General features: G+C 58.8%; 1 protein-coding gene and 1 long non-coding RNA gene across 3 annotated transcripts in view; both read left to right on the top strand.

The window, feature by feature from the left end:
• Positions 1-14,840, top strand: part of LOC130256475 (uncharacterized) — a 114,393-nt gene that overhangs the window by 78,248 nt on the left and 21,305 nt on the right. The window lies entirely within an intron of this gene.
• On the top strand, positions 11,938-14,037 carry GADD45A (growth arrest and DNA damage inducible alpha). The gene is made up of 4 exons (XM_056498147.1): positions 11,938-12,149; positions 12,237-12,338; positions 12,408-12,621; positions 13,340-14,037. The coding sequence occupies exons 1-4, from the start codon at positions 12,106-12,108 to the stop codon at positions 13,451-13,453; spliced, it is 474 nt and encodes a 157-aa protein (XP_056354122.1). The 5' UTR covers positions 11,938-12,105; the 3' UTR covers positions 13,454-14,037.

The raw sequence follows: 14,840 nt of genomic DNA, 5'->3' as shown, positions 1-14,840 counted from the left end.
AGCACGAGGAGGGAAATCAATCCCCACGTGCACTCTGTGCAGCAGGAAATGGGAATTGCAGCCTGCAGGAAGCTCCAGCCCCTCTCTGGAGTGTCACACTCGCTGCTGCTTGCATTAACACAGCCCCACAGTCAGCCACAAGGTCAAGAGTCCAAAATACAGCCTTGTCCCGGAGTATAATTCACAATTCTGGCCTCAAGACAACATTGCCATTGCTAAAAATGGGTTTAAAATATTTAAGGAAGGACCAGGACAGAAGCGTTCATGGCTAATTTGAAAAGCAGCTCATTAATTGGCACACTGAATTTTTTTTTTTTTTTAAAGTTTTCCCCCCCCTTGCAGGAATCCCAGCCCAGGATCAGGACACAGATCACACTGCAAGGGAAGGATGGATGGCAAGGACATGGAGGAAGTGATTAAAAACCACGCAGAGATCTTCCAGGAGCTGCCACCAACATCTGAGCTGGCTTCTTCTACCCTCCTGCAGGACAGACACGTGTGTTCTCCCTCCCCACTGGAGCAGGCATTTCCCCAGCTATTCCCAGAGCTATTTCTGGCTGGGACACACAGCACTCCATGGATATCCCACCTAGGGATAGGATCCCACCCAGCTGCTGCCCAAAAGAGGCTCTGGGAGCCTTGGGACAAGCTGCACTCCTCTGCCATTCCCAAGCTCTGCCAGCAGCTGTCAGCTGCCTGCTTAATAAGCAGGAATAGGAAATACAGCAAGCTCACAACAGGAAAAAAAAAAAATAAAAAAAAAAATATATATATATATTCCATCCCAAAACCATAGTTTTCCTAATTTTTGACTTTTTGAATCTGGTTTGTGGGGTTTTCACTGCATAGGCAATATCTGGACAAAGCAGGATGTTGCTTGAAGGGTTTTTTTGACATGGATCTTCCCTTAGGTTGAACATGATGATCTTGAATGTCTCTTCCAACTTTAATGGTTCTGTGATTCCAGGCTGCAGGAAATGCAGGGATTGCTTCCAAATAAAGCCAAGTCTGGCCATGCCTTCCGAGCATGAAAAAATTCACATACATCACAGAGAAAATGTAGAAACTTTAGAAACTGTAGAATCTTGCATCCACACACAGATCCATCTGAGAATTCCCAGAATTAGCCAGCACTGCCCAGCTGGACAGCAGGAATGAGCAGGAGAAGGCAGAGATCCACCATCTGCAAAGCACATCTTTATCCTCCCACATATCCCTCTCATTTCAGCACATCACTGGGCTGTTTTTTTGGTTTTAATACGGCAGAAAAGGCAACAGTTTCGTTATGAGGAGGGCTGTAAACATGTGAATAACAGCAACATTTCTACCCCAAGTACGTGCAGTGAGAAACGCCCTCCCACAGCATTGCTCTGTGCTTTAAAATGTGCACAGACAAGCCAAGCAAATCATGCAGACACAGAACTTGGCTTGTAAATGAAGGCAGACTAATTGAGCTCTGCCTGAACTTTCTTCTTCCCCTGAATCCCAAACAACCTGCCTAGCAAGTGTTGTTCCTCGGAGCAGCCAAGGTAAGGGGTATTTTTAGTTTGGAAAAGCAGCACCGGGGCTGTAGAAAGCAGAAGGTCGGTACAGCAAACACTCCTCCTGTCGCTGCTATTTCTGTGAGCTGGGCTGGTTCCCGGGAGCTGAGCTCCAGCCACCCCTTCCCTGGCTCCCAAAAACTGAGGAATGGTGGTGCCAGGAGGGGCTGGGGATGGAATCGTGGAATCACAGGATGGGTCGGTTTGGAAAAGCTGATTCTGTTCCACCCCCTGCCGTGGGCAAGCACAGCTCCCACAGACCACAAGCTGGCCTTGAACAGGTCCAGGGATGGGCACACAGGAGCCTCCTGGCTGCAGGGATCAAACACCTCCCTTGGGAACTGCCCTGGAGGAGAGAGGCTTGGCCTCCCTAATCTGAAAAGATAGAGAAGGGGAGAAAATAATGTTTGCCCTCCTGAGAAGCTCAGGAGAGCTGAGGCACAGTGGGATCACCAAGGGGAGCTGCACCCATCACTGCCAGGCTCAGCTCCTGGTGGGCACCAAGCCCTCCTGCCTGAGCCCACAGCAGCTCCTCCCAGGCTGGGGGAAATTATTGGTGAAAACCATGGAACAGCCAAGGGCCAAGCGCTGAGAGCACCGGGACATGCCCAGGTGGAACCTGCTGGGCAGGCTGGTAGCTGTGCGAGACGGAATCTGCTCCTCCCTGCCAGCTCAAGCTGCCTCCAGGGGCAGCTCGTGTGTGCCCGCTGCCACCTCCCGCGCTGGCACTGCCACACGGCCCCGGGGATGCACTGCTCTGCCTGCCAAGAGAAAAGGTGCCCCCGTGTTTCCCTCCTGCGTGGGTGTGCTGGTGTGGCAGGAAAGGGAAGGAAAGGGCAGCCCACGGCCGCGTGGTGGGGTGGGAGTTGTTGGGAATTTTGTTTCCCCCTGTCCATCCACACTGCCCATCCTGGAGCAGCTCAGCCTGATGCTGATCCTGTGGGAATCAGGTCCCTGAGAGGGATGAGGGGTGCTGGGGTGAGTGGGACTCTCCCGCACATGGAGCTCTGGTACCTGCAAGAGCTCTGTATCCTCAGCAGCCAGCCAGCCAAAATCTGGGCTGGCACTGTTCCTGGAGCACTGGAAACCTCTGGGGTGCAAGTGCCAGTGTGCCCCACGGTGACAGAGCCAGCAGGACCGTGCAGGAGACCCTCACCCAGTCCCAGCCCAGGGTGGGGATGTGGGGATGGAGCCGAGCTCGGCTCTGCTGTCCCCAAGCCCTGCCAGCCCAGCCCAGCTCGGAGCGTCGGTGCTGAAAACCAGCCCGTCCTGTTTGTGCACCAGCCCCGAGCAGGACGGGCTGCGGGCAGTGGAGAGCAGCCAGGGGAGCTGGGCTGGGCTGGGCTGCTGAGCCGGCAGCTCGGCTGGATCCGCGGGAACTGCTGCGGAGCTGCGGAGGGAGAGAGAGAGACAGAGAGAGAGGGAGAGAGAGAGAGGGAGAGAGACAGAGAGAACCCTGAGTCACCCAGCCCACAGCACCCTGCCCGGCGTGGGGCTGCCGAGGGGCAGTGCCCGCCTTCATCATCCTCAGCCTGCCTGTTCACCTTCATCACCATCATCATCTTCATCATCTTCATCACCCTCATCATCCTCAGCCTGCCTGTTCACCTTCATCACCTTCACCATCATCATCCTGCCTGTTCACCATCTTCATCCTTCCTATTCAACTTCATCATCCTCATCCTGCCTGTTCACACTCACCATCCTCATCCTGCCTGCTCGCTTTCATCATCCTGCCTGTTCACACTCATCATCCTCATCCTGCCTGCTCACCTTCATCATCCTCAGCCTGCCTGTTCGCCTTCATCACCTTCACCATCTTTATCCTTCCTATTCAACTTCATCATCCTCATCTTGCCTGTTCACACTCACCATCCTCATCCTGCCCCTCCAGCAGCTCTGTGGAGCACAGAGTTCATCTACCACACAAATAAAAAAAGGCCTTTTTGTTTTATGGAGTGCAGTTCAGGGCAGGTTTATTTTGGCACGCACCCAAGGCAGGGCTGACTTAAGGAAGAGGCAGTTTCCCACCTGGCAGCTGCAGGAGAGCGAGGAGCAGGAGCTGAACCCGGAGCTGGTGGCACTGGGACAACCCTCCTGGAGCAGGGCAGATACCCTCGAGGGGTGTGCAGCACACAGGGTGACCCCTCCATCACCTCCCCAGCACTCAGCTGAACCCCCTTTTCTCTGCTGTGCTGGATTGAAACAGGCTTGGTGCAAACTCCAGGATCTCGGTGGGATTCTGGGCAGAGCAGGAGCAGCAGAAACCTGGGATGCTCCGGGCGCGGGGGTGACACCAGCGCAGAGCCAGGAGCGGAGCCACCAGCCACTGACCCGGCTGGAATTCCCAGGCTGGAATTCCCAGGCTGGAATTCCCAGGGGTCGAACAGGGCACCGGCTCTGCCCACGGGAGCCCCCGGACCACGCGTGCCCGGCCGGGCTGCTGGGCTGGGTGAGGAAATGCAGGAGCAGGCGGATCAAACAGGCCGAAAGGAGGTCACGGAGCTGCTGCCAGAGAGGCACCCGCTCATTAGCGTGATTACAGACACTCGGCTCTGCTAATGAGCGGCGTGGGCAGCCCGGCCCGCACGTCCCAAACAAGCCCCGGGGCTTTTCTGCACGTTCGAGGTGTCCCCGCTGCTCCAGCCCGTCCCAAAGCCCTGCCCTGCAAAGGGCATCCCAAATCCTCGCTGTGCATCCTTGGGGTGCAGAGCTGATGGACAGCCAGGAATATTGAGGTGCAGAGAGCGCCCGTGTCCAGGGATGTTGCGGGGGGATGGAGGGGAGGAGGCTGAGCATGCGGGGCTGCCTCTCCATCGCACACGGTCCCTGAGGCACCGGCCTCAAAATGCCTGAGGAGGAGCTGCGAAGGCTTCGGATGGGTTTGAGAGAGTAAACCTTTGCCTGGATCCTACATGGATCCCACCATCCCTCCTGGATCCCCTCTGGAACCCACCTGGATCCCACCATCCCACCCACATCTCACCATCCCACCCATCCCTCCTGGAACCCACCATCCCACCCATCCCTCCTGGATCCCCTCTGGAACCCACCTGGATCCCACCATCCCACCCACATCTCACCATCCCACCCATCCCTCCTGGAACCCACCATCCCACGCACATCTCACCATCCCTCCCGGATCTCACCATCCCACCCATCCCACCTGGATCCCACCCATCCCTCCTGGAACCCACCATCCCACGCACATCTCACCATCTCTCCCGGATCCCACCATCCCACCCATCCCTCCTGGATCCCCTCCGGATCCCACCTGGATCCCACCCATCCCACCTGGATCCCGCCATCCCGCCCACATCTCACCATCCCTCCCGGATCCCACCATCCCACCCATCCCTCCTGGATCCCACCCATCCCTCCTGGGCTGCAGGCACAGCAGACCGATGAAAGATTCTCATCCTGCAGCCCAGACCTGCAGCAAGACCCCCCAGCCCTCCCCACGCTGAGCATTCAAGCCCGAGAGCTGCAGCCGCTCCCTTGTGGCACCCGTGTCTTGTCCCTGATGTCGCACAGGGTCCCCGCGGCTGCTCCCTCTGATAAGGACACAAAGGAGCAGGAGCTGCAGCGCTGGCAGCTCTGATAAGGCACCGCAGGGAGTGCAGTCCCAGGCCGGTGGCACCATGGGCATTGTCCCCAGGCTGGTGGCACCATGGGCATTGTCCCCAGGGCAGTGGCACCATGGGCATTGTCCTCATAGTGGCACTGCAGGCATCCCATCCTGTCCCTGGCACACGTTCAGATCATTGGGTCACAGAATGGTTTGGGCTGGAAGGGACCATAAAGACCATCCCAACTAATCCTAATTCTAATTAGAAAATATATATGTATTTCATTTAAAAGCGTGTATTTTCTCAAGAAAAAATAAATCACGCTTGTTGTAGGCTCATGTTAAAGGATTGGCCTGCAATCTGCTGCTTCAGAAAGCGGGGGCAGGTCCTCATCCCCCGAGGGTGGAGAGCGTTGTCACCCCCGCCCCGGTGACACGGTGACATCGGAGCCCCCAGCCCGGCTCCTGCCCGGGGACATCGCTGCTCCGTGAGGCCAGGCAGGAAGCAGCTGCCTGCAGCTGCCCTGGGCCACGTGCTGCTGCATTTTTCCTCTTGTTTCATCACCTCTAATTCCTCCTAAAGAGCTTCTGGGCTCGGGGCACAAACCCCGCGTTCCCCCGGGGCTCCTCTGCTCTCCGGACAGGTTTGGTGTGGAGATGCCATGAGGATGGGATGTCCTGAGCTCCATCCCACCCTGCTCCCACTGCTGCATCCTCCGTGGGATGGTTTCTCACCCTTTTCCCTCTGGTTGGGATGTTGGTTTCCATCCCTTGGGATGTTGGTGGTGCTCAGCCTGCAGCCCCTGAGTGAAGCAGATCCCGAGCAGACCAAACGAACAGACCCCAAATCCCACCGCTCCCACCAGGATCTCCATGTCAGGATGGCGGGATTAAAGCTGGACTCGCCATTCTGTTTTTTCATTACTGCAAAATTACATTTAAAATTTAAAACCCCGCGTTTTGAGATCCCGGGTGCTGCCCCCGGTGCGGCCGCCAGAGGGCACCGGAGCGACAGCGGCAGCGTCCTGTGTCCCTGTCATTGTCCCTGTCCCCTGTCCCTGTCCCCATCCCTGTGTCCCTGTCATTGTCCCTGTCCCCTGTCCGTGTCCCCATCCCTGTCCCTGTCCATGTCCAAACAGGGACCAAACCCAGCCAGGGATGCTCCAAACCCATCCAGCCTGGCCTTGGGCACTGCCAGGGATCCAGGGACAGCCACAGCAAATCTGGGAATTCCATCCCAGTCCCTGCCCACCCTCCCAGGGAACAATTCCTGACAAATATCCCACCCAGCCCTGCCCTCTGGAAATCCATTCCCTGTGTCCTGTCCCCCCATCCCTTGTCCCCAGCCCCTCTCCAGCTCTCCTGCAGCCCCTCCAGGCCCTGCCAGGGGCTCTGAGCTCTCCCTGGATCCTTCTCCTCTCTCCCAGCCTGGCTCCAGAGGGGCTCCAGCCCTGCAGCAGCCCCAGAGTCTCCTCTGAACTCTCTCCAGCAGCTCCACATCCTCCTGATGTTGTTCCCCAGGGCTGGAGGAAGCTCTGAAATGGGGTCTCACAAGCATCATATACATTTTATATTATATATTTTAATTTATTTCTTTAAATCTGCTTTGAGACAAGCACCTCAGTTTCATTATCTCTACTGCAATGACCATCAGACTCTGGGCTTCACTCCAAGGTCCTTCCCCTTTGCTTTCCAAACACTCTTCCCACTCCATGCACTTCTAGGAGACAAAACGAATTCAGATTAATGATTTAAGGTCCCCCTGAGCTCCCCACTGCCCACAGGAACACCCGTGGGGGTCACTGTGACTGGAGGCTGAACCACCCCAGTTCCCTGATCCCATGTGCACGATTTGGGTCTGGCTTGGGGAGGGTCCAGCCCTGCCCCTGCTCACACCAGAGCTCTCCTGCATGCACAGGGAAATCAAAGCACCTGGGAACTTCCCTGGGGAGGCAGATGGGGGCTGCTGGCTGCCTCCAAGGTGATTCCCTCGGTGTCGGACAGTGCTCCCTCTCAGAAGTGCCACTCGTGCGCTGGTTTATGGCCCCACGCTGCCATTAAATGGACAAAGTTTGTTTTTATTTTACTGCAGCTCTCTCTGTCCCCATGCTGGACTTTGCCCGGTGCTGCCTGGCCAGGTGATTCCCACGTGCACTTCCCAGGGTGGGAAAACCGCCTGTTCCTGCAGGGAGAAGGGCTGGGGGTGCCGGGAGCAGCGCAGGGTTCTGCTGCCCTGAATTAACTCACAGGAGCTGCTGGGAGCCGAGCAGCGACTTGCTGGGGAAGGAAAAGGGATTCCAGCAGCTCCCCAGGGTGGTGGGACACGGGTGATCCATAAAATCGCAGAATCCTGGGATGGTGTGGGCTCCCCTGAGGAGCAGGCAGGACCCTTCCCATTATCCCAGGCACTCCCAGGAACGGAGCAGCCGCAGCTGCCGGGGTCTCACCACCCTCACAGCCCGGAATTTCCTCCTAATCTCTAACCTCCGTCTCTTCTCCTTCAGTTTAAAGCCATTAAAGCACCTCTTGTGCCCCCTGTTTGCAGAGTTCCTGCTGCGAGCCCCAGGGCGCTGCAGCCGGGGACACCCAGCGATATCCCGGCGATATCCCGGCGATATCCCGGCGATATCCCGGCGATATCCCGGCGATATCCCGGCGATATCCCGGCACCACGGAGCGCCGCAGGAATGTGCTGAGCGCGAGCAAACCGGCTGGGACAAACACATCGCACATCCCCCGGATCCCCCAGACCCACCTGGCAGGGGGAGCCCCAGCCGGGAGCGGGCAGGGGGCAGCGGCCGTGCCAGGGCAGCGCCCCCGCTCCGTGCCAGCTCTCGGCTGCCCTGCCGTGACCCGGGAAAGCTGCTGGCACCGAGCCCAGCCCCGAGCCGAGCCCAGCCGGCTCCAGACAGCCCGGCTGCCTCCGGGTCTGGCCGAAGTCAAGCCCTGAGCAGCGGCAGGGGCGGCTGCAGCTGAGCCCCGCTTCCAGCTCAGGGATGGAGCGAGGAGAACACGGGAAAAGTCGTTTTGTTCCTGTGAGGGGACACGGCACTGGGACAAAGCTCCTGCCCTGCTCTAGGAGGAGGCAGAGCCAGAGTTTCCCTGGGTGCCAGAGCCCCGGGATCCGCTCCGGCCGGCCCTGGGAGGGTGGATGTGCCCGGGTCAGTGACACGGAACTGGTGGCACTGGGAAAGCAGCGGCTGCAGGAGCACGGCCGCCCCTGGAATGTGCAAGCTGGCGTTTGCTCTGCGGCAGCGCTCGCTGCCCTCGGCACCCCGCGCATCCAGGGGGGACTGGGAATGCCCAGGGGGCCTGGCACAGCGGGATGGGGGGCCCAGGGCACGGGTGGGGTGCCCAGGAGAGAGGGATGGGGGTGCCCAGGGCATGGATGGGGTGTCCGGGAGATGGGGTGCTCAGGGGACGGGGATGGGGTGTCCAGGGGATGGATGGGGTGCGCAGGGCATGGATGGGGTGTCCAGGGGATAGACGGGGGTGCTCAGGGGATGTATGGGGTGCTCAGGGGAAGGATGGGGTGCTCAGGGGATGGATGGGGTGTCCAGGGGAAGGATGGGGGTGCCCAGGGGATGGATGAGGGGTGCCCAGGGGATAGATGGGGGTGCTCAGGGGATGGATGGGGTGCACAGGGGATGGATGGGGTGCACAGGGGATGGATGGGGGGTGCCCAGGAGATAGACGGGGGTGCTCAGGGGATGGATGAGGTGCACAGGGGATGGATGGGGTGCCCAGGGCACGGGGAGGGGTTTCAAGGGGACAGGATGGAGTGCCCAGGGGAAGGATGGGGGTGCCCAGGGGACGGGGATGGGGTGCCCAGGGGATGGATGGGGGGTGCCCAGGAGATAGACGGGGGTGCTCAGGGGATGGATGAGGTGCACAGGGGATGGATGGGGTGCCCAGGGCACGAATGGGGTGCCCAGGGCACGGGTGGGGTGTCTCGGCACAGGACACAGTGGGATTTTCCATAGCAGCGGGATGGTCAAGGAGCCAGCAGGGCTGGACAAAAGCCCCGAGAGGGACAGGACGAGGCAGGGGAACAGGGAAAAGGATCAGGGCCACCCAAACAAGGCACAGCCAAGGGAAAGGGAGCAGGAGCCCCTGGCTCTGCTGGGACCACCCCGGGGCAGCCCCGGCTCCGGCAGGGACGGGGCTTTGTCACCTCGCACTGACGCTGTCTGATGTCTGGTCTCGTTCCCAAAATCTGAAATTAAACAAGCCGATGCTCTTACGTGCAGGAAGCACCTCTGCAGCCGGCCAGACATCCTCCCCAGCCCAGCTCCCACCGTGGGCATCCCCCGCACCCAAGGGTTAACCCCTTGCTCCCCAAGCTCCGACCTCGGCCAGCCCAAAGAAGGTTTGGGGTGAGGGTCTGGGGGTCAGAGCTGAGCCCAGACCCCCGACTCTGCCCGTCCCACGGAGGGGAGGGCAGGCCCAGCCTGGAGAATGATGAAAGTCAGGATTAAAGGGCAGGGGGGGAGCCAAACACCCCGGCCTCTTTTGGCAGGCGATGAAAGGGAGCTTTAGCAGCAGCTGCCAGCTGGGAGCTGACGGAGGGACAACTGCGGCCCCGGCTCCATCCCAGCCGGCAGCCACGGCACTTCCCCAGCTCGGCACCGGCGTCCCAAGGTGTCCCAAGGCATCCAGCATCCCTGCTGCTCCTCCGGGAAAAGGGACGCACGGGAAAACTGCGCCCAGCCGGGAAGACCTGCAGGGAAAACGCGATTTGCGAGCATCGCCTGCCGGCTCCGGGAGCCGCCGCCGCCCGGGAGGGAGAAAAGAGGCTTCAGCTGCTCCCCAGCTGCCTCCGGGCCAGATTTAGCTCCGGGGCCGGCACAGATGGGGCTGCGGGGCCGGAGCCTGCAGTTGCTAATAGAGATCCAGCAAATTAAGCGAACTTAATTCGGAGGGTCACCGCACAATGCTCCCACCTGTTCGGCTGCGGTCCGGCCATCTGCCGCCCCTCCACCTGATGCAAAAAGGGGTTTTTTGCCTTTCTCCCCACGCCGTGGGCTTGGTTAAGTCGTGTCGGGTCTCATCAGGCTGCAGCAGCAGGATGGGCATAGCTGGGCTGGGGGAACTTGCAGAAAAAAACCCTGGGAAGTTTTCTCCCCGAGCCAACACAGCCGGGGGGTACAGAAATCACCCCCTTTATTCTGCACAAAAAGGTTTTGTTATGTCCCTGAAGTGTTCCAGACTTGGAGCAACCTGGGAGGGTGGGAGGTGTCCCTGCCATGGCAGGGGGTGGAACAAAATGCTCCCTGAGGTCCCTTCCAGCCCAAACCATCCCAGAATTCTGGGATTCTGGGATTTCTCATTTCCCAGATGGCCAATTCAGTGATCCTGCACGGAGCCTGGCATCACTCTGCACATCGTGTGGAAAAGGGTTCCTGGTGCTCAGGGGCTGGAGAGAAGCACTGACACCAGCAAAACTTCACAGCACAGGCTGCCAAAATCTCCATGAGGGACCACCAAGGGTCCAGCCCACAGCCGGGCTGGGCAGGAGCTCTGACAGGGCTGTGGGAGGATGGAGGGGTTCGGGTGCAACAGCTGAGAAAGCTTTGACACAGCAGCCACCGGGAGAAATCCTTCCCGGGGCTCTGCAGAGCTGACACGACACATCTGGAGCGGGAGCAGCTTCCCGGGGAAGCACCAAGCTCTTGGAAACCTGCAGAGGGAGAAATCAGAGAACCACGGGCTGGTTTGGGCTGGGAGGGAGCTCAGGGATCACCCAGTGCCACCCCTGCTGTGACAGGGACACCTCTCACTGTCCCACTGCCCCAGCTGAGTGTCCAGTGTCCTGGGACACTGCCAGGGATCCTGGGGCAGCCACGTTGGTGGCCGTGGCAAACACTGAACCTGTGTTTGAGGGTTGGAGAGGCAGCATCCTGAGCTCCCTGTGGAGCCAGGGAACACAGAACAGCATCCATGGAAGGAGGATTCTGTCCCTCTGCCCCTCTCAGGTGAGATCCCACCTGCGGAGCTGCCCCAGCCTGGGAACAACATCAGCAGCACCTGGAGCTGCTGGAGAGAGCCCAGAGGAGACTCTGGGGCTGCTGCAGGGCTGGAGCCCCTCTGGAGCCAGGCTGGGAGAGAGGAGAAGGATCCAGGGAGAGCTCAGAGCCCCTGGCAGGGCCTGGAGGGGCTGCAGGAGAGCTGGAGAGGGGCTGGGGACAAGGGATGGGGGGACAGGACACAGGGAATGGATTTCCAGAGGGCAGGGATGGATGGGATATTGGTCAGGAATTGTTCCCTGGGAGGGTGGGAAGGGGCTGGGATGGAATTCCCAGATTTGCTGTGGCTGTCCCTGGATCCCTGGCAGTGCCCAAGGCCAGGCTGGATGGGTTTGGAGCAGCCTGGGGCAGTGGCAGTGTCCGTGTCTGTGTCCCTTTCCATATCCCATTCCCGTTCCCATTCCCGTTCCCTGTCCGTGTCCCATTCCCGTTCCCTGTCCCATTCCCATTCCCTGTCCCTATTCCCATTCCCATTCCCGTTCCCATTCCCATTCCCTGTTTCCCATTCCCTGTTTTCCCATTCCCTGCTTCCCAGTTTCCCGTTCCCATTCCCTGTTTCCCTATTTCCCATTCCCTGTCCCTATTCCCATTCCCATGTTCCCTGTCCCCATTCCCCTGCCCGTTCCCATTCCCATTCCCTGTCCCTATTCCTATTCCCATTCCCATTCCCATTCCCATTCCCGTTCCCATTCCCAGCGCGCTCAGTCCCGGCCGGGCTCTCCAGCCGGTGGGCGCGGCCTCATTTGCATGAACCAATGAGAGGCGGGTATGCAAATGAGGGCGGCGCGGGTTGGCCGGGGCGGGCGGGGCAGCGCGCGCGGGGCGCCTTTGTCCGGCAGCGGCGGCGGGGCCGGAGCGCGGCCGTGCCCGTGCCCGGTGTCCCTGTCCCCGGTGTCCCTGCCCGTGCCCGGTGTCCCTGTCCCCGGTGCCCGTGCCCGGTGTCCCCGTCCCCGCTGTCCCCGTGCCCGTGATGACTCTGGAGGAGCTGCCCGGGGAGCGCCGCGCCGCCGGGAGGTGAGGCCGGGGGGGCGGCGGGTGCTGCCGGGCGGGGAGCGGCGCGGGGGTGGCCGGTGACGGCCGGTGCCGCGTGTCCCGGCGCAGGATGGAGCAGGCGGGGGACGCGCTCGAGGAGGTGCTGAGCAAGGCGCTGAGCCAGCGGAGCCTCACCCTCGGCGTCTACGAGGCGGCCAAGCTGCTCAACGTGTGAGTGCCCCGTTCCCATCCCCGGTAGCCCCGGTGCCCCGTGCCCGGAGTGACGGCGGTGCCCCGCAGGGACCCCGATAACGTGGTGCTGTGCCTGCTGGCGGCCGAGGAGGAGGAGGCGGGGGACGCGGCGCTGCAGATCCACTTCACCCTGCTGCGGGCCTTCTGCTGCGAGAACGACATCAACATCCTGCGCGTCAGCAACCCGGCCCGCCTGGCGCAGCTGCTGCTGCCCGCCGCGGGCCCCGACCCGCCCGCCGACCTGCACTGCGTGCTGGTCACGGTGAGCCCGGCGACACCGCGGCGACACCGCCGGCGACACCCGCGGGGCTCCCGGGGCCGCTCCCGAACCGCCGCGCCCGGGACTCGAACCCGCGGCCCCAGCGCCGGGGGTCGCGCGGGGCTTCCCGGGCTCCTTTCCCCCTCCCGCTGCGTTTTCCCCTTTCTCCCTTGTTTTCCCCTCTTTCTCCCTTGTTTTCCCCTCTTTCTCCCTTGTTTTCCCCTCTTTCTCCCTTGTTTTTCCTCTCTTTCTCCCTCTTTTCCCCTCTTTCAGAATTGTTGGTCTGATTTTTTCTTTCTTTTCCCCCCCTCTCTCCTTCTTTTCCCCCCCTCCTCTCTTTATTATTTTCCCCCCTCCTCTCCTTATTATTTATTTTCCCCCCTCCTTTCCTTATTATTTTCCCCCCTTCCCTCCTCATTTTTCCCTCTGTTTTTTTTCCCCTCTTCCCCTCGCTTTTTCTTTCCCTCCCTCCCCCCCCGCACTTTTATCTCTCCCTCTATTTTTTTTCCCCATCCCCTCCTCTGCCCCAGAGTCCAAAGCTAACCTCCTCACATGCTTCCAGGCCTGACTTGTTTGTTTGCCTCGGCAGCAATTTAAGATGATTCACACTCCTGGGCTTTCTGCTGTGCTTTTTCCTCCCTCCCTCCCCCCTCCTCCTGCCGGCGCTCGGGTTGTTTTTGCTGCCGTGCTGAAGCTTTTATTTTTTTTCTCCCTTTTCCAGAACCCTCAGGCATCCCAGTGGAAGGACCCAGCGCTGAGCCAGCTGATGTGTTTCTGCAGGGAGAGCCGGTACCTGGACCAGTGGGTGCCTGTCATCAACCTCCCCGAGCGGTGACCCCCAGCCAGCCCCAGCACAGCTGCAAGAATTCTCTTCTTTGCACTTGCTCAGGAAAGAACTCCCTGCCCCTGGCTCCAGGAGAGGGAGGGAAAAAAAAAAAATAAATAAAAACCCAACAAAACAACAACAATATATATGTGAAATAATAAAGCTGAAAGTGATGTGGTGGGGAGCTGAGGAAAGCAGGGATGTGCCCTCCCAAGAGCTCCCCTCACTCTTTCTGTCCTTAAGTGCCACTTAAAGTTCCTGCTTTAAACACCTTAACGAGGTTAATCGAGGCCTTTTTGCCAGCAAATGTTGTTGTATTTTTTTGGGATGTTAATTCTCGCGTTTTTATGCTAAGATATATAATAATAGTAAGTTATTTTCTGATATTGATGGAAAAATTATTTATACTTGGAGGTTTGAGAACCGAAAACACCCTCAAGCAGTTGGTCTGCAGCCACCAATCTTCTCCCAGCTGGCTGCAAAAGCAGCACCATTCATATAATTGTTTGAAATTCGAGTGTTTTTTTGGGGTTGTGGTGTTCTTGTTTTGTGTTTTCTTTTTTTTTTTTTGGAAAATAAAGTGTAAAATCAAACCTTTGGCCCAGGTTTTTATTTCCTTACTCCAGGAGCGTGCAGGCACAAGGGCTGAGCAGCAGCTGCTTCCTTGTCCTGGCCAAGGTCCTGTTGTGCAGCTCCAGTGTGGGTTCATTCCCAGCCCCTCCCAAGCAATTAAAGGCCAGAGCAGCCACTGTGCTGCAGGAAATGTTGGGAATGTTATTTATTTATTTGTTTCCCTTGAATGCTGCCACGCCACCAGCTAAAAAAAAATAAATAAAAAAGAAATAAAAAAATAAAAAGGGGTTTTGCTGCTGAGGCTTCCACACTCCTGCAGCTCCTCCTTGGCAGGTGGGAAATTTGATTCCCTGGAGGAGGAAAACCCATCCCAGTGTTTCCTGGGGATTGTTGGCAGCTGCCAGAATTTCATCATGACACAGGCAGGCTGGCACAGGTGGCATCCCTGCTGCTGGCACTGCCTGGGGACAGTGGGGACACATTGTCCCGAGCCCTGGTGTGCCCCAGCAGTGGCACAGGGTCAGTGTCCCCAGCCCAGCTGGCAGGGGAGGCTGGACCTGTTCTGCCACTCCTGGGATGCTCCAGCACGAGGCCACCCTGTCCCTGCACCAGGTTTATTCCTCAAGCTCCCATTCCATCCAAACCCCTCTGGTTTCTCCCAGCCCTGGACACAAATTCTCATTTTTCTACCCAAACCACTCCAGATTTCATGTGTGTATCTGTCCTGGTTTAGGGCAAATTTGGGAGAAAACCTCTGAATGGGGTCCCTCCCCCAGCTGGTTCAGGGAAATATTTCCTCAGAGAGAAGTGGGGAAAAAAACCT

Source organism: Oenanthe melanoleuca, chromosome 8, assembly GCF_029582105.1.
Source record: "Oenanthe melanoleuca isolate GR-GAL-2019-014 chromosome 8, OMel1.0, whole genome shotgun sequence".
NCBI classification, from domain to species: Eukaryota; Metazoa; Chordata; class Aves; order Passeriformes; family Muscicapidae; genus Oenanthe; species Oenanthe melanoleuca.
This window is presented reverse-complemented; position numbering and strand designations above follow the sequence as displayed.